Raw genomic sequence first — 25,665 nt, 5'->3', positions numbered from 1 at the left:
TCTTTTGGGTATTTTAATTATTTAATTTAGAAAGCACCCCTGTCTTTGTCAACTTTTTTTTTCCCTTTTGTGACACTGACATCTTTAAATGCCCAGGCAAGTTATCTTGTAGATTGTCCCACAATGTAGACTGGTCTAATTTCTTTTTGTGATTAGATTCATGTTAAATATCTTGGCAAGAAAAATCCATAGATCATATTGTGACTTTCTCAGTGCAGCATGTCACAAGGTTCATAATGTCAGTTTTTTCCATTCTCACTGCTAAATTTGGTCATTTGTTTTCAGTCAACAGATTTATATATGATAAAGTTATATCTTTTATAATTAATGTCATCTGTGTGGTGGTAATTTAAGTTGTGTGAATGTCCTGTGATTTTAGCATTTTTTGATGATCTTGCTGAAATCAGTTATTACATGGATAATTGAAAAATGATTTTTTCTAATTCTATTATTCCTTTCTCATTTATTAACTATAACTTATTTACATTATATTCTAATGAAATATGTAAGTGTTACTTATTTTCCTCACAGTTTTTATGCTAGTAGTGTTAAAGTCTGTGTGCCATTGTATTTACTTAATATTCTGATAGGATAAGGAAGAAGACAGTATTTTGGGGTCATAAGTGCATTTTCACAAGTTAACATTCCCACACAATTTCCTCTTGAAAATTAGTTCATTTTTGTTACTAATTAGATTTAAGTAAACTGTTTAGTTATTCTTTTTCCCAGTTAATATTTTCTATTTTCATCTTTGTTTTTCTCTTTTCAACTGCCCAATTGCTTGTACATATTAATTTTTAACCCATTGTTTCTGTTGCCTTAACTTTTGTGACAATTAATACATGAATTTTCTATTATAATAGCTGTGGAAATACAAAGAACTCTGAATCAACTTGGAACACCTCAAGATTCACCTGAATTGAGGCAACAGCTGTAAGTATCTAGTTAAATAAATAAAAGAGAAAGAAAAAACTCTATTGCTATTACTCTGTTGCTTTTACATTATGTAGTATTATGTTTATTGGAGGAAAAAATGGAAAAACAATGGAGTTTTTCTGCTACTTTATCCATACATTTGTAGCAAGCTTTTGTGTAGATTTTTCCCTGTCTGGAATAGGCAGTTGTTTTTATTTTAAAGATCTGGCAGGCTGAGGTGGGCGGATCACAAGTTCAGGAGTTTGAGACCAGCCTGGCCCGTATGGTGAAACCCCGTCTCTACTAAAAATATAAAAATTAGCCAGGCGTGGTGGTGGGCTTCTGTAGTCCCAGCTACTCAGGAGGCTGAGGCAGGAGAATCTCTTGAACCTGGGAGGCGGAGGTTGCCGTGAGCCGAGATCACACTACTGCACTGCAGCCTGGGTGACTGAGCAAGACTCTGTCTCAAAAAAAAAAAAAAAAAAAAAAAAATCTTTGATAGGCTTACCCTATCAAAACAGAATTTCTTTAGTTGCATTTCTTATAGTTTTTAGGTAGGTTGTTTTTGACAGCTGTTGAAAAATTATACTCTAGTATCTCAATTTATGTGATTTACTTTCCATAGCTAACAATCCCTGCAGTCACCAGAGTTTTATTTGGTTTAGATCCAATACATATCCAGTTAGTGAGCTGTCTTCCCACAAGTTTATACCTACATAATTGAATTTCAGAGAGCATTAGCTTCCGTTTAAAAAAAAGTTATAATGAATTATATAGTACATATTCCAGTAAATTAATATGCTGTTAGAAGAGCAGCAGTCATAGCAATAATATTTTTTCTGTGGTATGTTATGGATTTTACAGAGTATTTTTACATATTTTCTCATTTAAACCTTACAGAATTGGAGTAAGAGAAATAGACCAAAAGAATTGTTTCCATTTTGTTCATGTCTCTTATAGGTTTAATGAGTTGCCCAATGTCATTTAAGAACTTAACTCTTAAATTTTATTTCAGTACCATTACAGCTGTAAATTTCAAGTCACATATATCTAGTAAGGGATACTTCGAAACAACATTAACTATAGAGGGAAAATTGCAAAGAGGACAATATTAAAATATAGGTAATAGGAATTCATATTTTTAGGAAGTACAATTTGAAGAACTTACAATTATCTCTAATTTATATTTTATTTTTCCACAGTGGGTAAGTGTCAGAATGGTAAAAATGCTCCAAATCTAAATAATAAACCACAATTCATTAAACTAAAGTAAAATGGAATAGAAGTACATAATTCATAATAGTTCTAATATTTTGATAGAGTTAATAGTGAAGATTCTGAATATATCTCTGTAGTCACTAAGGTTTTTTTGTTTTTTTTTTTTTGAGACAGGATCTCACGCTGTCACCCAGGCTGGAGTGCAGTGACATGATCATGGTTCACTGCAGCCTGGACCTCCTAGGCTCAATCGATTCTCCCACCTCAGCCTCTTGTGTAGCTGGGAATACAGGCACATCCACCATGCCTGGCTAATTTTTGTATTTTTTGTAGAGATGGTGTTTTGCCATGTTGCCTGGACTGGTCTTCAATTCTGGGTTCAGACAATTCACCCACCTCAACCTCCCAGAGTGCTGTGCTTACAGGCATGAGCCACCATGTCCGGCCTCAGGTCTTCTTTTTAAAACTTTGACTATATTATGATTTCCAAAGATTTACAAAAATGCATTAAAGATAGGGTATTTGGTAAATAGAGATAGAAATAGATTTTAATTACCCTTTGTCAGTCAAATACAGATCCCTATTCTTAAGCATATTCTTATACAATGTCTCATTATTTTAAAGGACCCTAAGTGTGACCAGACCACGTTTAAAATGAGATGAAATATATAAGAGGTACTGATGTTGTAATTTGTAAAACATCACAATTAATATGAGCTTTTTTTTAGTGTCATGTTTTTAAATTGGAAATCTTTTCAATTTATAAGCTAGCTAGATAAAATATGGATATGTAGTCAGCACTCTGTATCCATAGATTATATATCCCCAGATTCAACCAACTGCAGGTCAAAAATATTCAAGAAAAAAATAACAATACAATAATAATAAAAAAAAACAACTATAAAATATAGCAACTATTTACGTAGCATTTACATTATTGTATTGGGTATTATAAATAATCGAGATGATTTAAAGATATGGGAGGATATGCATAGATTATATGCAAATGCTGTCCCTTTTTATATCAGGGACTTGAGCATCAACGGATTTTGGTATCCACAGGGCTCCTGGAACCAATCCCCTGCAGATACTGTGGGATGACTATAATTTATTTCTTTTATTTATTGTATTCTTTCCCTTTACAAGGAAATGCCATTATTTTTTCCAGCGTAAACTTAAATAATAGTAAATTTGTACCACTATTGCCTCTTTCCTTTTTAGTTTTATTTTTATTTTTTGAGACAAGAGTTTTCCTCTGTTGCTCAGGCTGGAGTGCAGTGGTGCCATCTCAGCTCATTGCATCCTCCACCTCCCATGTTCAAGTGATTCTCCTGCCTCAGCCTCCCAAGTAGCTGGGATCACAGGCATGCACCACCACACCTACCTAATTTTTGTTATTTTTGGTAGAGATGGGGTTTCGCCGTGTTGGCCAGGCAGGTCTTAAATTCCTGGCCTCAAGTGATCTGCCTGCCTCGGCCTGTCAAAGTGTTGGGATGACAGGTGTGAGCCAGCGTGCCTGGCCCCTCCCCCTCCCTTTTTTTTTTTTAAGTATCTATAGCATATACATGTTCACATAGAGAAGTAAGAGAGGCCAGATATAACTAGATCTGGGAACTGGGCAAAGTCTAAGGTAACAAATCTTTTCTTGCTCACCTGGCCTTCCAGGTGTGAGATGCAGATAAAGGGCTTCCACATCCCCAGTATCTCAAACATAAAGGATCAGACATCTAACAGTCTCTCCTTCAAGTTCCCTCTGATTGGAGTCATCTGTGTTTCTAAATGGCTGTTGAATTGATTTCTCTAAGCTCACCTACCCTGTGTGAGTGAAGAACCTGACATGTAATATTTGCTCAATATTTATCAAAGAATAGGATATGAAATTTTTTTTTTGATAGAGAAAGTTGAGAGCCAGTTTATGAAAGGGCAGTTTTTGTGGAACTGTTTTGTCAGTGTTGATTCAAAAGGCAGAGTTGTAGCTTAAGGAAGTATATTAGTCTTTTGGCTGTAATGCGTGTTTTCTCACTTTAGGCAACAGAAGCAGCAGTATACTAACCAGCTTGCCAAAGAAACAGATAAGTACATTAAAGAGTTTGGATCTCTGCCCACCACCCCCAGTGAACAGGTATCAAGCTTTAAGACACATTGTTGATGTATTGAATGTGAAGAAAACCAAATGCATTGTAGGATCTTTGAACTGTTACGCTAGAAAGGAAATTATGCTAGAAAGGAAATAAAAAATAATTCTGTTTGAGATTAGTTCACAGAGCACAAAACTATATTTAATTGCTCAGGTAGTATCCTGTGGTTCAATAAAGCAAAAATTATTTCCATGCATTTTCCCTGACCCATAATTAAGTAAGTTCTCAGAAAATGCTTCCTGAGTAATTATTTCCTGGCCTTCCGGGGCTGACTGTGTGGAACATGCAGGCTCATTCAAGATGTGAGGTGTCCTGGGGGCACATATTTATTTCCCTGCTTATTTAATGGAAGTTATTACTTAGCTAAAAGTATAAGGCTTTATTTGCCTGAAAAAGAATTACTTTAAAATAGCCTCAAAATAATGAGCTAGTTTTTAGCAGCATGAAAACTTGAGGTGAGAAATCCAGCATAATTGGTCTTTTGCCTCAAGTTAAATATGCACAGTATTTGACAAACTATCAGAATGTTATTGAGAGTTAATCCGTAAGGCCCTGTAATTGGGGAGTAAGTGAAAACTTCAGGGTTAAATAAAGAGCCAACTACTGCAAATTCTGTTGAACTTCACAGCTAGATTCTAGTTGGCTTTTTCTTCTCTTTCCTCTAGCGTCAAAGGAAAATACAGAAGGATCGCTTAGTGGCAGAGTTCACAACATCACTGACAAACTTCCAAAAGGTCCAGAGGCAGGCTGCTGAGAGAGAGAAAGAGTTTGTTGCTCGAGTAAGAGCCAGTTCCAGAGTGTCTGTAAGTATTTTAAAAGACATTCTAGAAATGAACATGGTTACTTGCTAAGGGTCCCATAGAAGTCTATAGTAGCATAATTTTTTAAGTCATAAAGATCTGTGAATATCTTTGAAATCAGCTCTTGAATGTTTATTTTTGTGCTTTTCTGCTCCATTTTTAGAAAAGGATGATAATTATGTATTACTGTGGTTATTTTTTCTGTGTCATTGTACAGAAGATTACAGAGTATATAAAAATATAGAGACATATTTTGTCAAAAGATTAGGGATCAAATCCTGAGTAGTATTCTCACATCGTCTTGGTACTGAGGCCTTCTGCTTGTGTACATGCTAGTATAGAAAGCACTTTCCTCCTGGATTACACCAAGATGATGGAGATGAATGGCACAAGTATGTTGTATGAATATTGAAAATCAACATGAGCCTGGAGAAAATAAATGAAAGGAAGCTTTACAATAGAATTTTGAATTAATCTAATTTTAAATTCCCTTACAAACTACCACGAGTTATTTTTAACATATGGATTCCAAGACTACATTAAGCTTTAACTAAATAATATTTATTTGACCCTTGAGAATATTTAGTGAATTCCTTTCTTGTCTACTTAGAATATAAAATTACTTATCATTATATTCTTACTTGAAGCAGTTGACCGGAAAAATTAGAACAAGAACTTCTTTCTGTCTCTCTCTACACACGCACGCACACACATACACACACACACAGACATGTACATAAATCAGTTTAGATTATTATAAGGGAAAATATGAGTGTTGTTTATTTTTTCTCATTTTTGCTTTTTTTTGCCCCTTCTCATTCCATCCTGTTACTAAATTATTCAGGGCAGTTTTCCTGAGGACAGCTCAAAAGAAAGGAATCTTGTATCCTGGGAAAGGTAAGAAATACAAAACATTTTACAAATCAAAAGGTAATCTTTCAAAGTTTATACATTAAGGTCCCTGGAACAGAATTAAAGCTTTCAATATGTTATATCATAAATATGCTAAGTTGTTTATATGTTGAAAGCAGAGTAAATTTGAAAAAATTTTTAAGTAATTATAAAGTATTTATTATAAAATATATAAAATTTTCCAAATAAATGTTTATGGACTTAATTATTGATATAGACATTCCCTTATATGAGGTTTAAATCAGCTAAGAAGAAATACCCAGTTGACAAATACAGCTTCCAATAATTAAGTAATAACTCTAAACTCACATTAGATAAAATGATATAAGTGAAATGAAAAATGAATAAAATTTTATTAACATACCTGTTATATTCTTAGAATTCTTTTGAGTAGTTCTGTGACTTTGGAGAATAAAATATCCTATTTAATGAATATATCTTAAATAGGTCCCATTGTTTTGAATACCAATCTTTGTTTTTTCCCACGTTCATTTTTTTCTGTCAGCCAAACTCAACCTCAAGTGCAGGCGCAGGATGAAGAAATTACAGAGGATGACCTCCGCCTTATTCATGAGAGAGAATCTTCTATCAGGCAACTTGAAGTAAGGCTTACATTGTAGACTTGGGCTGCTGCTCTGTTCTTAGTGAGTTTGTTCTCAAGATGCTTAGGTAATGCTGGGAGAAGGCACGAGACAGAAAAATTTTGTTTTCTTTTTGAGACAGTCTCCCTCTGTCGCCCAGGCTGGAGTGCAGTGGTGCAATCTCGGCTCACTGCAACCTCCGCCTCCCAGGTTCAAGCGATTCTTGTGCCTCAGCTTGCCGAGTAGCTGGGATTACAGGCACATGCCACCGCACCCAGCTAATTTTTTGTACTTTTAGCAGAGACAGGGTTTCACCATGTTGGCCAGGCTGTTCTGAAACTCCTGGTCTCAAGTGATCTGCCTGTCTTGGCTTCCTAAAGTACTAGGATTATAGGTGTGAGCCACCATGTCTGGCCCAGAGAAAGAAAATTAATGTGTCAGTTTGGTAGCATTTGTAATGTATGAGTTAGAATAATTCCTTTTTTAAAAATATAATATTGTCCTTACTGTTTGTGCTAGGATAAAGGAACATACTCCCTCCTACTGCAGCTTTTTAAAAATTATTACTATTCTATTAAGCCATCTATGGACCACCTTAGTATTGAGAAAATACCAGTATAGAGATAAATATCTGTCCGAGAGTCTGGATGTCTTCCCAGGGCACATGATACACATCATACCTGCATGAGTAAGACCTTTTATAAGGCCTTCAAAGAATTTTATTTCTCTTTACTATGTTTATGACATCAAAGAGATCTAAAGGATTTATTAAGTCATAGTTCTTATGGAACCTACTTAGTTCCTAGAAAGAAGGCTAATAATAGCTAACAATGGCTATAATTTATTGAAGACCTTCCATGTGCCAGGCACTGTGGGATGAATTCTTTATGTTAATTATCTCATTTAGTCCTTATAAAAACCTTATGAAGTAGTTAATTGTGTGATTGAAGAAAAGTAAATTTGTATTTTCTTTAATCACTAATTTATAACTTCTTTATTCAGTAGTGATATTTCACTAATCCATTGCATGTTCAAATTATTAATGTGAGACTTTAAATTTACACCTAATGTTTTATTATTTTAAGTTGTCAAAGTGATGTGTAAATTTTTACCAGAAATACGTGCTAAGAATATTTTGTACCCTTGTAAGTAGATACTGCTTGTGATACCAAAACTATCAGATTGTATTAAATGAACTCAGCAATCCATGGCTCTTCTCTATTATCCTTCATTTCCATCCTGCCTCACTCACTTGGTATTTTTAATGCCACAAACTTATTTTAGAGAACTGATGGCTGTTGTTCAAATTCTTCTTAATTATTGTCAAATATTTTCCTGATATTTCCAAAGTTTATGTATTGTATTTACGTATTATAGATGCATGCCCACCCATGTGTGAGTAGTGGTTTGGGTTTTTAAAATTTTTCTTCTTTTGTGGAATGGGGACTGAATTTCTGATTATAATAATATATGCCTTTTCTCTTAGGCTGATATTATGGATATTAATGAAATATTTAAAGATTTGGGAATGATGATTCATGAACAAGGAGATGTAATAGGTAAGACCTGCTGACTTAGATTTTGGAGGTGAGAACAAGCTACATGCACTTTACCTGCTGTAACTTTCTCACAGAAGAGTAACCACTTTCTGTCCCTTTTTTGGTTTCCCTGGAACCAAAAGCATGGTCTATAAAACACAGTAAGCATCAGCCTTGGCATTATCTAAAGCAGATCTCATTTTTGACTCGTGCTGTTTGAAATAACCAGCTTCATTTATTTCAGAAGCCTAAATTTAATCAGGGCCTATTGCTGCCAAGACCATGGAAGGCACCATGAAACATTATTCCAGTTTATTTCCAGGGCCTCTGGTTTTAGTCTTACTCCAATGTAATTGTCATCATGCTAAGCACTTTTGGGGAAACTTGTGGTATATGTAACTGTGCATGACCTCTTGTCTTTTAGGTATTAGGGAATAGGTAGCCATTTGCCTAATCATTCATTTTAATAGCTTTTTGGTAGATGAATTTAGTAGTATTACATAGAAGTTAGGAATTCTTTTTATAAGTGATTTTCTTTTTTAAAGTTGCAAAGAATCCCTTAAGTATTGAATGTAATAGCATTTCAATTAGGGTGTAGTTGTTAGCATTCATCAGGATCCTGACCATCTTGAAATCTGGAGCTATCTATTGGTATGTCTAAAGATACTTTTAGTATATTTTCTGAATTTGGTCCAACTGAAATATTTGCACCTTTACTTCAATGTAACTATTTTTTATCCATTTTTACCCTCCTCTGTATCCCCAGTAGATCACAGGATAAAATTTCAAAAACCAATTTATTCATCATCCAAAATATGTTGAGTGGCTACTATGTCCAGACACAAATCTAGGCATTGGAGATTCAGCTGAAATTAAATAATAGATAAAATACCCTATCTCAATTGATCTTATAATGGGAGGAAGGATGATTTTTTTAAAAGGCGAGAAAAGCAAGTAAATGGTGATAAGTGCTATGGAGAAAATAAGGCCAGGGTAGAGAGATGGGACTGCTAGGGGTGGAAATTGTTGCTGCTTGACACAGGGTAGTCAGGTATGACCTTACTGATAGGTGACATTTTAGTGAAGCCTTGGTAGATTTAAGGGAGCAAGTAAGAGGAAGTGTTCCAGGCAGAGAGAACAGCGAGTACAAAGGCCTTGAGGCAGAAGCATACCTGACATTTTTAATGAGCAAGAAGGAGATGGAGATCATGTCCAAGGGCAGGGGATGACGTCATATAGGAAGACTTCAGTTTTTACAAATGAATGAGAAACCAAGGAGGATTTGAGCAGAGGAGTGCTATAACCCTGCTTCGGTTTCAAAAGACTCATTTGGCTGCTGGAAGAAGACCGAAAGCAAGGAGGCCACCTAAAAGCTATTGCAGTCATCCAGATGCTCAATCTTGTTGGCTTGGATCAGGATGGAACTAGAGGGATGGTGAGAAGTTAATGGATTTCAGATATTTTTTGAATGGAGAGCCAAAAAGATTTACTGACTGAGTGGGTATGACTGTGAAAGAAAGAGTTAATTTAAGGGTGATGCTAAGGTTTTAGCTTGGCCCACTGTGATGATGGAGTTACTGTTTTCTGAGATGGGGAAATCTGTAAGTGGAGCAGGCTTAAATGGATAGAAATCAATCATTTTTGAATATGTTAAGTTTGAGGTGCCCCTTTACACCAAGTGAAGGTTTTCTAGACATTGCTAAAGTGAACATGGAGTTCAGGGGAGAAGTCTGGGCGGGGGATCTAAATTTAGGAGTTATCTGTGTACACATAGTATTTAACACCACAAGATTGGGTGAGATAATCCAGGGATTAAGTCTGGATAGAGAATAGAAGGGGTCTGAGGACTTAGCCCTGGATCCTCTAAATGTTTAGAATAGTGTCTTCAAACTACATGTATTCATTTGTATTGTTTATGGTTGCTTTTGCACAGTGAAGGCATAGTTGAATACTTGTAACAGAGATCATACAACCCACAAAGCTTATTCATTTTCTGGCTCTTTGCAGAAAAAGCTTCTTAACCTCTGATACAGAGCCCATACAGTTGAAGAAGAACAAATAAAAAAGACTAAAGAATAGCCAGTGATGTGGAGGAAATCCAAATGAGTGTATCGTCCTAGAAGGGAAGTGAAAAAAAGTGCTTCAAGAACAATGGATGGTCAGCTGTTTGAAATGCTGCTGTTAGGTCAAGTAAAATGAGGATTAAGATTTGACTACTGGATTTAACAATGCGTAGGGCATAGGTGACCTCAATAAGAGCTGTGTTGGTGAAATAGTGTGGGTGAAAGCATGATAAAAGTAGGCTCAAGAGAGAATGGGAGGAGAACAGTGGTGGATACCAAGTATAGATGACTCTTTCAAGGAGTAAAGAGGGAAAGTGAAACAGAGAATGCAGTCATAGCTGCAAAAATGAATGTGGGATAAATGAGAGGTTTTTGGTTTGCTTGTTTTTAAGATGGCAGCTATGGGACTGATGGAGGTGATCTACCAGGGAAAGAAATATTGATGATAAGTAAGAGAGAGAGGAAGTTTGCTGGACTGAGGTTTTTGAGTTAAATGATAGGAAATGTGATAAAGTGCACAAATGGACAAGCTGGCCCTTGCTCGGGGTATGATAGTTCTTCCTGTCAACAAGAAAGTTGTCAGGACACACAGATACTGCATGTAGATAGGGTTATGAAAACGTGTGGAAATGTCTTCTGATGGTTCCTGTTGCTTCAAAGAGCTGGAAATCAAGGTCATGGGCTGAGAATGATAACGCCGGAGGAGGCCTGAGAAGCTTGAGGAAAGAAGAGAAAGTATGACGTAGTCTTTCAGAAGTCAGAGAAACGAAGTAGACCTGCTTGGCAGTCATGACTTTAGAGTGAAACACGGTTAATCCTTTTTACATCCATAATCAGCTGCATGGGTACTGGTTGGGGTTTTGTCACATGACTAAAGTGGAGGGGCAAGGGGGCTAAGGATGAGTGTAAGCTGAGGCTAAGTGATTGTCCAAGGACTCTAAGGCTAGGGTGAGGAGGGAAGTGAGGACGTGCCATATGTGAGAGACAGTGAAAAAGTGGTAGGATCAATGAAAGTTGGAAATTGTTGGAGCCAGGGAATTCGAAGGAGTGAGCTCTAGAGATAGAAGGTGGTGATCAGAGAGTGAGACCCTTGAAATTGAGATTATGGAACAACTGCAGTTATTGGAATGGCAGGGTTTGGGATGTGACCATGGAAATGGGTGGGTGAGGAAAGATGTTCGTCTTTGGAAAAAGTATGGTCAGTGAACTGTGAGGCCAGGGTGTTAGAAGGGTCAGCAGTTGGATCTTGAAGTCACCAGTATGTATAAGAGAAGTACTGGAGAGAGCATCAGTGAGTCAGAGGCTACAATATTCAAGGAATGAGAAGAAAAGGCCATGCGATTTATAGATGTCTGCAACAGGGGGAGTTGGCTGAGTTTGACAGCATGAGCTTTAAAGCTGAGAGTTGGTAGGGAGGAAGAGACAAGGGTCTCATGCTTCAAAATGATACCGGTTCCACCTCCAGGCCCCTGGAGGGTGGGAAGAAAAACTGCCACCAATTGAGAAGGCTTCATGGGCCCTCGGTGCGGGCTAGATTTTAGCACAGAAGTATGTTGATGACCACAGAGTAAATGGCTTTCAGCACTTTGTATTTACCTTAAATAAACATTGTCACGTGCTTGCTACTGAGTTGGCCATTATAGAACACAAACTAAGTAGAGCGTAGGTTTTATGCTCCAGTAACTTAAAGTACGTTACATTTACAAAGACATAGAGGGAAAAGAAATTGAGAAACATTAATGACTAACCTAATGATTAAGGGATCAAGTTTTAGCATTTGGATTTTTCTGTTTGTTTCCCTCTGAGGACATAATATTCTTTGAAAAGTCAAGGTACCAGTTTTTATCATGATGAACAAAATCTTCAGCAGTAGAAAGAAGAGAGTTGATCTCTTATGCATTGGTCTTGACATAGACCAAGCTGTGAAGTTTGACACTGAGACATCTCTTGTGCCGACACTGATTTGATAATGTCAGGGTGACAATACTTTTCAGGGGTTGCCAGGTACAGCCAGAGTTGCTCTGTAATGAAGATGATCAAGGTTCTGTTCTACAAATGCTCTTGTGTTGTTTGGATCACCTGAAAGATAGTATAGGTGTATACTATAATTCTTATAGCCAGCTTAGAAAAAATTCAACTTTACGATATACTACTATTAACCTTTGAATACTGATCATATTTAATCTTACCTTGAATGAAATTTAGTGATTTGTTACTGGAGCATCAATACATGTTTAACACATTTGTGTGTGTGTGTGTTTTATTTTACAGATAGCATAGAAGCCAATGTGGAAAATGCAGAGGTGCACGTTCAGCAAGCAAATCAGCAGCTGTCAAGGGCAGCAGATTATCAGGTAATTTAACTGTGATCAATTTTTTTATAACATCCTTTTCGTGTGTGTGTGTGTGTGTGTGTGTTTGTGTTGGGGAAGCAGGGAGAGATTAGGTTTAAAGTGGCTGAAGATGTTAAACCAACCCAAATGTCCAACAACGATAGACTGGATTAAGAAAATGTGGCACATATACACATACACCATGGAATACTATGCAGCCATAAAAAATGATGAGTTCGTGTCCTTTGTAGGGACATGGATGAAACTGGAAAACATCATTCTCAGTAAACTATCGCAAGGACAAAAAACCAAACACCGCATGTTCTCACTCATAGGTGGGAATTGAACAATGAGAACTCATGGACACAGGAAGGGGAACATCACATTCCGGGGACTGTTGTGGGGTGGGGGGAGGGGGGAGGGACAGCATTAGGAGATATACCTAATGCTAAATGACGAGTTGATGGGTGCAGGAAATCAACATGGCACATGGATACATATGTAACAAACCTGCACATTGTGCACATGTACCCTAAAACCTAAAGTATAATTTAAAAAAAAAAAAAAGTGAAAAAAAAAAAATTTGAAATCCCATGGAAGAGAAGTCTGTTTAAATAATACCAGCCAGTTTAGAACTGGTTTTAGCCTGTGTTCTTCTCAGGGTTGAACCAGAATTGTTGGCCCACAGGGAGAGAAAGTTTAGTGTTTGGGCCGCAGAGACAATTCTAGGCTTTTCTGATGGCCGGGAATCTCTGATGTCATTGTGACATTTCTACCCAGAAACCTTTTTGTGATAGGCCCCTCCTTCCCATTTCTTGCTGCTCCCTTTTACTTTTTCTTTCTTTTTGTCAGTGACACTCTGGACTAGAGAGGCAAATTTCCTTGTCCTAGAGAGATTGCTTCAGGTCTTGTGGAAATCATATTAGCTTGGAGTGTCACTGTTCATTATATATTCTGTCCACATTCAGCAGACCCTTCACCAGGAATGAATTTATTTCTTGAGTCGGGTTAATATAGGGAGTCCACATGCATGTGTCAAATACAAATTATGTGTCAAGTACTATACAAATATTAGAACTATCAACTATTAATACATCATACAATGTGCAGACCTTTGATGTTCAAATTGGATAAGGCCAGGCTCTTTGGAAACCCCTAAATACCATGTAGCATTTGATTTCCATTTTTAAACTCCATTCTGTTGTTGCTGTCGTTCATAGTTATCATTTTCTTGACCTTATTAACTTTTTTTTTGACACAGAGTCTGGCTCTGATGTCCAGGCTGGAGTGCAGTGGTGTCATCTCGCCTCATTGCAACCTGTGCCTCCTGGGCTGAAGACATCCTCCTGCCTCAGCCTCCCGAATAGTGTGTACCCCCATGCCTGGCTAATTTTTGTATTTTTTGTAGAGATAGAGTTTTGCTGTGTTGCCCAGGCTGGTCTGGAACTCCTGGGCTCAAGCGATCCACCCATGTCAGTCTCCCAAAGTGCTAAGATTACAGTTGGGAGCCACCATGCCCAGCTGCTGTTAACTTCTTATAAAATATCTAAGATATTGTCACCTTCTCAGACATTTTCAGTTGCTTTTTGTTTTTCTCATTAACCTTAGAAGTTTCCTTTCATTTCACAGTCCATCTTTTGCTGGACAAATTACTGCATATTCAGTGATAAGTAAATAATAATGAAGCTATCGAGATTGCTGAGTTATAACCAATTGTATTCACTGACAGTCACTCCTGTTTATTATCTTTGTCCATGTCATTCAGATATGCAGCTGAGTGGAATTAATATGACTATATCACTGTGTCATGGACTTTAGGTATCCCTGACGAATAATTGAAAACACACACACACACACAGACACACACACACACACAGATCTGCAAATGCCAGAAGTCTTCTGGAGCTGTTAGCATATAACTGCTGAAACTTCACAGTATCCATCAATGACTAGGTTCATGTGGTATTTTATTTTGCTTTTGGATTTGTGGGGAATGTGGATATACTGCCACATTTTACTCTTCCTCTTCCTTGTGGAAGGCCAAGCCTACAGGAAAAAGCACATGTCCCAAGCTACACCCCAGGACTGGAAGCTGTCCGCAGGCTTAATTCCCCCAGCTCCCAAAGGGGGACGAGATGGCCAGGCAGCACAAGTGCTGAGAAAAGAGGCAGCTTTCCGATAGTTCTGTTTGGAAGCCTTGATATGTTTGGGTGAACCCTAAGAATAACGAAGGTGATAAATTCGCTTATCACCACATTGCCCCAGGGTCTTATTACCCCACACTAGGGGGAGTACCCCAGGCAACAAATGTACCGTTGTGGGATACCCGTGATGACTCACAGGTACACTTCACGTGTGTTTGTGGTAACCAAGTGGAGTCTGGGAAAAATATTTATGCATGATATTGAAATTTTAGAGAAATTGTGTTTGATACGTAAGGAGTATTCACTGGAAAAATTAGATGAATATGTGGAATATTCAAACTATGGTTTTCAGGGTAATTTCCAACTCAGAAATGTATCTTTTTATAAATATTTTGGTACTTCTACTTGACACAAAGTAAATTTACAAATTTTTCTACTTTGTAAGAAAAAGGATTCCTGCATGTTGATGTGAGATACAAACGCCATTAAAGAAATACAGAAATCTTTAGGTTTTAGGGTACATGTGCACAATGTGCAGGTTTGTTACATATGTATCCATGTGCCATGTTGTTTTGCTGCACCCATTAACTCGTCATTTAGCATTAGGTATATCTCCTAATGCTGTCCCTCCCCCCTCCCCCCACCCCACAACAGTCCCCGGAGTGTGATGTTCCCCTTCCTGTGTCCATGAGTTCTCATAGTTCAATTCCCACCTATGAGTGAGAACATGTACCCTAAAACCTAAAGTATAATAATAAAAAAAAAAAGAAATACAGAAATCTACAGCTGAACCAGGAATAAAGAACGAAACAAAATTCTTAACCATTCAGTTTTCAATGACAGCATTATGATTTTGTTTGCTCTGTGGTTTTTATTTGTTTGTTGAGATTTTGAATGTAGTTTCCCATTTAATATTAAAGAATGAGAATGATTTTGGAAACTCATTCCAAAATCATTGTATTTTGGAAACAAGAAATATGTGTGAGGGGCTGGGCACGGTGGCTCATGCCTGTAATCCCAGCACTGTGGGAGGCTAAGGTGGGCAGATCATGAGGTCAGGAGATTGAGAACATCCTGGCCAATATGGTGAAACTCCGTCTCTACTAAAAATACAAAAAAAAAGTAGCTGGGTATGGTGGCATGCACCTGTAATCCCAGCTACTCGGGAGGCTGAGGCAGGAGAATCTCTTGAACCTGGTAGGTAGAGATTGCAGTGAGCTGAGATTGTGCCACTGCACTCCAGCCTGGGCGACAGAGCAAGACTCTGTCTCACAAAAAAAAAAAAAAAAAAAAGAAATATACGTGAAGAAAAGTTGCCAATTTGTACTTACTGATATCTTCAGAGGACTCATTTTTAAGAAAAACTTTAATAAAAGGTAAAGAATGTTTAAGCTCTTAAGCTGTTCTTTGTTTTTATACATAAGTAACCTCAGTCTCTTGTTTAAGTCAGTAACTTATTTCATGGTGTCTTCTTTCTTAAGCTCAGCCACACCCTTAGAAAAATTACCAATGAAAGTTGAAAAATTGCTCCCTTAATTATAGCATTAGTTCAAGAATTTTTTTTGAAAGAATAGTGCCATATGTGTTAGAGATTTTTGAGGAACAAAAAACACAGTCAAAAATTTGAGAGCAATATACTACTACTGATTTTACTCTAGAAATGAACCAAATTATTTTTAGTTGCTGTAGAGGTACTCCACTAAATCTGTAAACATGTTTTTTTGTTTGTTTTTGTTTTTTGTTTTTGCATCTGCAGCGCAAATCCAGAAAAACCCTATGCATCATCATTCTTATCCTTGTCATTGGAGTCGTGATTATTGGTCTCATCATATGGGGATTGAACCGCTAAAGTTATAAAGGAGCACACTGTTGCACTACATTGTCTAAATTATGTAGGAAGATTCCTGTAATCATGTTTTTTTAATTATTATTTTAAAGCTATCGTATAAAGGATGGTTCCCATACTTCGTTATTTTTATTGGGGGGGTTGGGGTGGTTCCTTTGGATTAAATCTGATATTTTCTAATACTGAAAGATTTTCTAAATATCACTGCTGACATAGCTCCCATGGTCTTCAATTTAATAGTTGTTAAGTTTTTGCCCACATTGCATATGCCTTTCATTTATAATTTATTTACCCTGCTTGACTTAGTTTTGAGAATTCATAAATTTAAAGGTGTGTGTATTCTGTCTGCATCTCCCTGTCACTGTGACACACCTAGATTTGTGTTACTTCAATTAAAATTCTCAAATTTAATTTTGATTTGCTTCAACAGGGAAAATATTCTCAATAATGTAAAATAATTAAGGTCTATTCATGGGTTGTATTTTTCTGGTTCACAACAGCACAAAGTGTCTTTCCTTTTTTTTGTTGGTTTTCTTTTAAGATCTTTTTTACTCTGAAGTCGGTGAATACTTTTCTAGTTTATTTGATACTCCTTCTGTGTATATATTAAGCTTTTGCTGTAGATTGCCTAGTAAAATTACTAAGGATAGGTTGTTTTTACATATGGTCTATTTAAGTCTGATGTTTACTGGGGGAAGTGTAGTTACTATAAATGTTTAACATAATTTGGAAGAAGAGTATGAACAACCAATACCAATACCTGTTGTGTTTGGATTCTAAAGATCCCAGTTTGTTATTCCACTAAACTAGTTATCTTAACCATATCATCTGGCTTTGTGGGCCATTATTTACCTTCCCTTATGTCTTATAGAATAATGGCTACTATTTTTAGGTCAAAATTACTTTTGGAAAGTAACTTTCCCACAATTAACTGTTTTTGAGCACCTGACACTTAAAATTTAGTGTTTACCTTGCGTGCCATTTTGTGTCATCCTTCATTAGAAAAGCAATTGGAGGTTTGCCAGTTATCTCACTTCCCTTTTTTAAATCAATGTTGTTTTAATGCACTAATCTGAATTCTGTAAAGAGGATTATCTTAGTTTATAGTTTGTATTTTATAATGTTCTTGTATAGCAGTTTGGTACTGAAGGCAATGTTTAACTTGGCAAGCTCTGAGACTTCAAATGGGAACAAATAGTAAGTAGCTAAGTAAACCACATCTTTGCAACCAAAATAAAGATGAGTTAAAAGGTACCTGGTTAGGCCTATTTCATGAGGACCGTGCTCCGGTGGGACCACAGGTCACCTGATACTTAGTGCTGTGCTGCCTGAAACCTCGCATGGAGACATCACCACATGCACTGTGGCCATTCAGCATCTTTCTGGAGCACCACTTCACTCCAGGTTTTTATTTTAGGGTGTCACTGATTTTACCTACTTTGTCAGACTGGTAGAAGTTGCTTTGCATGTCAGAAACACTCCATTTTTTTCCACAAAAGGGATTACAGAAAACTCTTTTGTGAGTGAGTGATTGGAACTTAGAGACTCCTGTTGTCAGAATCAGACTGCCCTAGAACAGAATGGACAATGCAGGGAGGATAATTCACACAAACAGCACCTGTTCTGAGGCCCATGCCAGCCCAGCAGGCCTGCTCAAATGTGGTCTTTACTTCAGGTGCACAGAGGCACCTGAGGTTTCTGGTGATAAACCAGCATCTTACTGCTGTTTCAAAGTCACATCCCCATGGCTTTCACAATCAGTTCAGTTTTGTTGCTGTACTTGATAAAATGTTTATTCTCATACAGGTCAAGTACATTTACTTCTGTTCACTTCACAGTGAGTACCCAATAACAACAAAAGCGCTTAAAAATTTGGGGGCATGACCTTAGTACCTTTATTTGAAGTGTAATCATTTTAAATTATTATTATTTTTAACTGGGGCAGTTATCAGTGGCTTAAACAGGAACTTTAGTGGTTTCAATTCGTTTAAGAAACATACTAATTTTGAGGGAAAAATTTCCCACAAAATATTCGGAATGTAAGAATAGTATTGATTAGAAAAAATTAAATAAGAAACATAGTATGGTAGCCAAATTTTTTAAAAAATCTTGAATTTTTCTGTAGGTCAGTTTTAGAATTGCTGTGAAAAGTGAAGGTTGCCCTGTGGAGAATAAAATTAGAGTTGTTTTCATAACTGACAGCATGGTGAATCCGTTTGAGTCAAAGTGAAGAATTTCCTCATCAAGTGACTATACATTTGTTTTTGTGTGCTCAAAAGAAATACTCAAACACAGATTGAAATTAACCAGCCAGGTAAATTGAACGCCAATGTGGCATTAAGTATTTGGCTGTTGTATTGGTCGTTAAATACTATGGTCTTGCAATATGATTGATGATAAAAGAGTGATGTCACATTGATACTAGAGTAGCTTGTTTTTTTAGTAGGCGTGGGACCATCTCTTTTACAAGTGCAACTCAGTCTAGGACAACCGTGGATGCAGTGTCTGGAGTTGGACCCTCTGAGCCCCGCGGGCTGCCCCAGTAGCATCTGCATTGGTGACCAAGGACACTGCACTTTGAAGAGGTCGCCACTGGGTTGTTTAGTGTCTTCACTGCTTTTGTTAAAAATTGTAAAATTTTGTACACAAAAAGTTGTGTTTTTGAATATCAATTGTTTAGACACACCTACAATGATAAATAAGTGCCTTTAAAGGCCCCTCTTACCATGAAATACATCTGTAGTTTGGCAAGGAAAGTACAAAATAGTTTATGTAGTTGGTATAGTTTTTATTTGTGTCTTCATGTAGAAAAAATGAATGTCATAATAAAATATAAAACTTATGTAAAGAAAATAAAGTCATTGTCCACCTTAATAGCTAAGGTCCACAAGGGTAACTTATTCAGCATTAATTTTTTTTGAAAGTCAAAATTGAATTTATTTCTTTCACGTGGCTGGTTTGCTGCAATATGAAGTTTCAGAATGGGTTGAAGTAAGTTGATGAGGGATTTGAGTTGAATGACATTTTCAAGTTCTTTTAAATATGATAAAAATTCATTGGTGGTAAATAACATCTGTCTTTCCTGGAAAAAAAAAAAAGTTGTGTATTTTCATGATTCAGTTAAAACAAAAAATGAACCTGTAAATCCCAGGCCTTTTCAGTCCTCCATAACATTTGAACAGTTTGACTTGTCAGCAAAGAAATACACTTATCAAATTTTAAACCAGTGGCAGCCTGAAAGTGTTACAATGTACTGATTCTTTGACAAAATTCTCTGTTTAACAACTACCCTAATATAGTTTATAAATCAATTAAGATAAAACCATTTTTTCTGAGTATTTAGGAATTTGTGTCCTCAAAATACTGTGACATGAGAGATAGGAAAGAAATTACCTGGTTGCCAGACATGCACGATTATCTTTCCTCATTTCAGCTGGATTTTCCAAAGTCAGTAGATTGGATAAAGCAGCATCTCATTCACTGAGGTCACAAGATAGGTAGGAAACTTTTTTCTTTAATATGAATTTTGCATATTTTAACAATTCAGTTAGAAAAACAGAAACCACTTGATGGATTATAAGTGTAAAGTTTTTTAACATAGGGAATTAGACATCAAAAGGGTGGGTGAGGAAGGTGTCTGCAGCCCCAAAGTGGGTGGATCTCAGGAGCTGGCCCAGGCACTGCTGTGACTCTTGAGAACATCCAGAAGGCTGTGCTGTCGGCGTGCAGCACTGACAGTGTGTCTCAGGGAGCTGTCCCCAGCTGTCAGCTGTTAATAGCTCCAGAGCCAGTGCCTTGCAAGAGATTTTGAAACTGCTGTGAAACTCATGTCCTCTGCCTGCCTACACTTCTGTCTACAGTGGCCTCTGAGGAAACATGGTCTTTCCTTTTCTCATGGAAATGCCCGTCACTGGTCAACTCTCCACTTAGAACCAGAGACAGAAGGAGTCTGTGGGAAGTGTGGTTTCTGGTCTACCTGCACTGCAGAGGACATTCTAGAAAGAGAAGTGAGTTGACAGTCTAGCGTAATTGTGAACAAACACTTAGATGTACAGTTCAAACCACGTGAAGTGGAAGCCTCAGAATTTTCTTCTTTAATTAAAGATTCTTTGATGGAAAAATTTAGAAGCATTGGCTCTAGATGGTAAGCAAGTCATTTTTTTCCAACCAAAATAAAAAAAGCATATACTAAGCTTCTGGGGCCCCAGGACTTAACACAGTTTCCTTCCTTCCTTCCCTTCTTCCTTCCCTCCCATAGTAGTTACTTAATAAATACTTAATTTGGCACTTATTTGGGGCCAGCTTTTTGCCAGGCTACTACATGCCTGGGCATAGGGTGTTCTAAGAGTGAACCAAAAGAGTAAGCTTCCTGCCCTCAGGGAGTTTATGTTTTGTTATTTGGCATTAAAAAGCACTTGCTGTGTTAAAAGAAGGGCAATAGCTGTGTGAAAGGAAGGAGGCAAGGAAGAAAGGGAATATCTAAATATAAATCTCCCTTTGGACCAGCCTCCTGTGTATCCAGTTTTCCTTACTAAGTAACTGAATTTCATTTTCTTTTCTTAATTGACAGACTACCAGAAAATTGCTAGTTTTCTAAAGAGGAACTACTGATCTGAGTGATGATCTGTGTGTAATGGCTCCAAAAAGGAGCCGTTCTCTTGGTGGCAGCAGTTGGATTCAGAGCTTGGGCATCCTGATCATCAGGACAGACATTTACAGGATATGTGTAGAATTACTGCCCCAAATAGAGGGCAAAGCACTAGACAGAAGGGTGAGATCCAAGGGGAATTTGGAATCTATATTTCATCAGAATGCACTCAAAGCAAAAACAGTAAGTATGCTCCATATAAAGAAATGTATCTTAAAATGTTTTTAATTTAACCCTACCCATCCCTTGGCAAATCTTTTTCTTTTAAATCAAATAGGAATAAAGAAGAAAATCCTCCTATTGGCCCATTTTCTCATAATTCAAATACCCTATCAATATACCAATTTTAATTCTTTGTTTTGGTAATCATTTGGTTAACATGAATATTACGTAATATTTTTCTCCAAATAATCCTAATTTTAAATGCAGAAATAGAGCTAAATAACACACTAAATAGGTTTTTATAGACACTGTTGCTTCTGGCAAGTTTTTAAGAGGTTGGTCACTTAATTGCTCAGAGTGGGATTCCCGTAGGTTTTGTGTAGTGATGGCATTTATGCTTAAAATGTAAGTGGTGGAAGGCAAAACCAGATTTCCTGCCCAGTCGTTACATGCACAACACCTCTACTTGTTGGAGAGGGAGTTTTCTAGAACTGAACTGAATCTTTAAATAAACTTGAAAGGGCATTAATTCCCACTTTGGCCAACCCAAAGTACAAATTTTTAAGTGTTTACTGTAAGTATCGTTAGACAGTAGTTACTAACTCCAACACCTAATAGCATTGGTAGAAAACTTATAAATGCAGTTATTTAGCCTCGACTAAGATTTTTCTGATTCTAGTTTCACTTTCTAATGCCCTCTGAAAGTTTTTTAATCAATTGTTTAATGGGAGATCTGAAATATTAAACTCAGACCAGAAAGAAGAGAACCTATTTTCTAGAAATTAGGTTTTTAATCCAAGTAAGATGCAAGCTTTTGCTTTTTTAATAACTTGTATAGCTAAAAACTTGATGGTGAAAAGCTCTCAGATCAAAGCTGATCCTTCTGTCAGTAATGATTCTAAAAATAAAGCAATATTTTAATGGGGAATATTTTATTTCATTCTTATTTCAAACCTAGGTGCTGTGGTCGTTTTGAGTTCATTTCGAGGCATTTTTAATGTGCCTCAGGTCACATCCAACCTCTTCCCGGGGCCAGATTTAATGTTCAGCCTCATAAAGGTTATCATAGTTTTAACATTTGTTTTGCAGTGGGTATATACCAAAATTTGCTAATAGTAAGGTAACCTTAGTTATATATCATTCACGTTAGTTCTATCTTGGAGGCAATAAATAAACATTTCTTGTTCAAGAAATTCATGTTAGTTATATCTTGGAGGCAATAAACAAACATTTTTTGTTCAAAATTAGGGCTACCCTATTGTCCTTATGTCTTTTCCCGATCTGTGGTCAAACATTTTTCTTAGTCATTTAGAAATTTTCTGTGTTGTTTTAAATTTTCTTTAAATCTAGAATGGAGTATGTGACCAATACTTTCCTTTGGAATGGTACGGACATTTGAAATAAAGAGCCCATTCTTTATAAAGTACAAAATATGTTTAATGCTAGTATTTTTTTTTTTTTTATTATACTTTAGGTTTTAGGGTACATGTGCACAATGTGCAGGTTTGTTACATATGCATCCATGTGCCATGTTGATTTCCTGCACCCATTAACTCGTCATTTAGCATTAGGTATATCTCCTAATGCTGTCCCTCCCCCCTCCCCCCACCCCACAACAGTCCCCGGAGTGTGATGTTCCCCTTCCTGTGTCCATGTGTTCTCATTGTTCAATTCCCACCTATGAGTGAGAACATGCGGTGTTTGATTTTTTGTCCTTGCGATAGTTTATTGAGAATGATGTTTTCCAGTTTCATCCATGTCCCTACAAAGGACACGAACTCATCATTTTTTATGACTGCATAGTATTCCATGGTGTATATGTGCCACATTTTCTTAATCCAGTCTATTGTTGTTGGACATTTGGGTTGGTTCCAACTCTTTGCTATTGTGAATAGTGCCGCAATAAACATACATGTGCATGTGTCTTTATAGCAGCATGATTTATAGTCCTTTGGGTATATACCCAGTAATGGGATGGCTGGGTCAAATGGTATTTCTAGTTCTAGATCCCTGAGGAATCGCCACACTGACTAGTTCAACCATTGTGGAAGTCAGTGTAATGCTAGTATTTTTAACTAAACTTTTGAGAAACTAGATTCACATGCTGTTGTAAGAAATAATATAGAGACCTCTTTCATGTACCTTTCACTTTGTTTCCCGCACAGTGACCATCTTTCAGAACTGTTGTGCAATATCATACCCAGGATACTAACACTGATATAGCTAAGATAGAGAATGTTTCCACACAGAACTTTTTCTAGCACAGAGATCCCTCATCTTGCCTTTGATAACCATACCCACTTCACTCCCATCCCTACTCCCTTCTTAACCCTTGGCAACCATAATCTGTTCTCCATTTTTATAGTTTTTTTTTTTTTTTCATTTCAATAAAGCTGTATAACTGGAATCATAATAATATGTAACCTTTTGGGATTGGCTTTTTTTCATTTAGCATGATTTTCTGGAGGTTAATCCAGCTTATTATATGTATCAAGTCTATTGACAGGTACTTTTTAGTGTGAATAGAATCCCATAGTATAGATGCACCACAGTTTGTTTAACTGTTCCTGCTGAGAGACATTGGGCCGGTTTTTGGCTACTGTAAATAAAGTTGCTATAAACATTTGTGTACAAGTTTTTGTGTGAACATAACCTAGTTTTCTGGATCAAATGCCCAGCAGTTATGTAGTAGTTGGGTCATGTACTAGTTGAATGTTTAGTTTTAAATTTTTTTTTTTTTTTTTTTTTGTATTTTCAGTAGAGACGGGGTTTCACCGTGTTAGCCAAGATTGTCTCAATCTCCTGACCTCGTGATCCACCCGCCTCGGCCTCCCAAAGTGCTGGGATTACAGGCGTGAGCCACCACACCGGCCAAATGTTTAGTTTTTAAGAAATTGCCAAACTTATACCAAGTAGCTGTACTAGTTTATATACCCACCAGTGGTGTATGAGTGATCCAGTTGCTTCATGTCCTTTTCAGCATTTGGTGGTGTCTCTATTTTTTTATTTTAGTCATTCTGATAAGTGTATAGTGACAGCTCATTGCAGTTTTGATTTACCATTTTCCCTTCGCTAGTGGCAATGATGTTGAGCATCTTTGTTTCATATGCTTGTTTGCCACCCGTATCTCTTCTTTAGTGACATGTTTCTTCGTGTCTTTTCTTTCTAATTGGATTTTTTTCTGTTGAGTTTTCAGGGCTTTTAAATAATGTGTGTGTGTGCCTCTGTGTGTGTGTGTGTGTGTGTGTGTGTGTGTGTATTTTTTTCTAGATACTAGTCCTTTGTTGGATGTGTGATTTGCAAATATTTCCTCCTAGTCAGTCGCATGTCTTTTCATTTCTCTTTTCTGGGCCTTTCACAGAGCAGAAGTGTTTAATTTTGCTGAAGTCCACTCTATCCATTTTTCTTTTTATGGATCGTGCTCCTGGTATCAAGAACTTTGCCTCTCCCTTTAGATCCCCCAAATTTTCTCTTTTATGTTCTTTTCTAAAAGTATTATAGTTTACATTTTACTTTTAAGTCTATATTCCATTTTCAGTTAATTTTGTATAAAATGTGAGACTTAGGTCTGGGTTCATTTTTGTTGTTGTTGCCTATGGATATTCAATTACTCCAACATGATATTTGTTGAAAAGGCTCTCTTTTCTCCATTGAATTGTTTTTGCACCTCTGTCAAAAATCAGTTGAGCAAAAATGAGTTAACGAGAAATCACTTGGGCATATTCGTGTGGGTCTATATCTGGGTTTTCTATTCTTTTCCATTAGACTGTGTGTCTATACCTCCACCAACACCAAAATCTTGATTACTGTAGTAAGTCTTGAAATCAAATAGGCTGATTTATTCCACTTTCTTTTTCAAAATTGTTTTAGCCACTTATTTCCTTTGTCTTCCCGTATAAATTTTAGAATAATCTTGTCTGTATCTATTCAAATATCTTACTGGGATTTTGACAGGAACTATGTTATACCTATACATCAATTTGGGGAGATTTGACATCTTTACCATGTTAAGCCTTCCCGTTCATGATCACAGGATCACTTCACTTTATTTAAATTTTGTTTTCCTTTGTCAGTATTGTGTGGTTTTTAGCATACAAGTTCTGTACATGTTTTGTTAAATTTATACCTAAGCAATTTAATTTTTGAGAGAGATTGTAAATGGCATTGTATTTTGAATTTCCATGTTCACGTGTCTATTCTGAGTATATAGAAATAAAGTGAATTTTTCTATTTTGTATACTGAGACCTTACTGAGCCCACTTACTCATTTTAGGGGATTTTGATTGATTCCTTGGAATTTTTTTTTTACATAGACAGTGATGTCATCTGCAAATAATGAATAGTTTTATTTCTTAATTTCTGACCTA

General features: G+C 36.7%; 1 protein-coding gene across 1 annotated transcript in view; it reads left to right on the top strand.

Annotated features, from left to right (window-relative positions):
* STX7 (syntaxin 7) overlaps window positions 1-19,384 on the top strand; it is a 56,085-nt gene extending 36,701 nt beyond the window's left edge. The window contains exons 3-10 of the mRNA XM_003255723.3: window positions 864-933; window positions 4,162-4,255; window positions 4,937-5,074; window positions 5,916-5,968; window positions 6,489-6,585; window positions 8,051-8,123; window positions 12,437-12,519; window positions 16,399-19,384. Coding sequence (XP_003255771.1) covers window positions 864-933; window positions 4,162-4,255; window positions 4,937-5,074; window positions 5,916-5,968; window positions 6,489-6,585; window positions 8,051-8,123; window positions 12,437-12,519; window positions 16,399-16,491 — 701 coding nt within the window. The 3' untranslated portion in view covers window positions 16,492-19,384. The remainder of the gene's footprint in view (window positions 1-863; window positions 934-4,161; window positions 4,256-4,936; window positions 5,075-5,915; window positions 5,969-6,488; window positions 6,586-8,050; window positions 8,124-12,436; window positions 12,520-16,398) is intronic.
* The last annotated feature ends 6,281 nt before the right edge of the window (window positions 19,385-25,665 follow it).

This window comes from Nomascus leucogenys, chromosome 3 (genome assembly GCF_006542625.1).
Source record: "Nomascus leucogenys isolate Asia chromosome 3, Asia_NLE_v1, whole genome shotgun sequence".
Classification (NCBI taxonomy): Eukaryota; Metazoa; Chordata; class Mammalia; order Primates; family Hylobatidae; genus Nomascus; species Nomascus leucogenys.
This window is presented reverse-complemented; position numbering and strand designations above follow the sequence as displayed.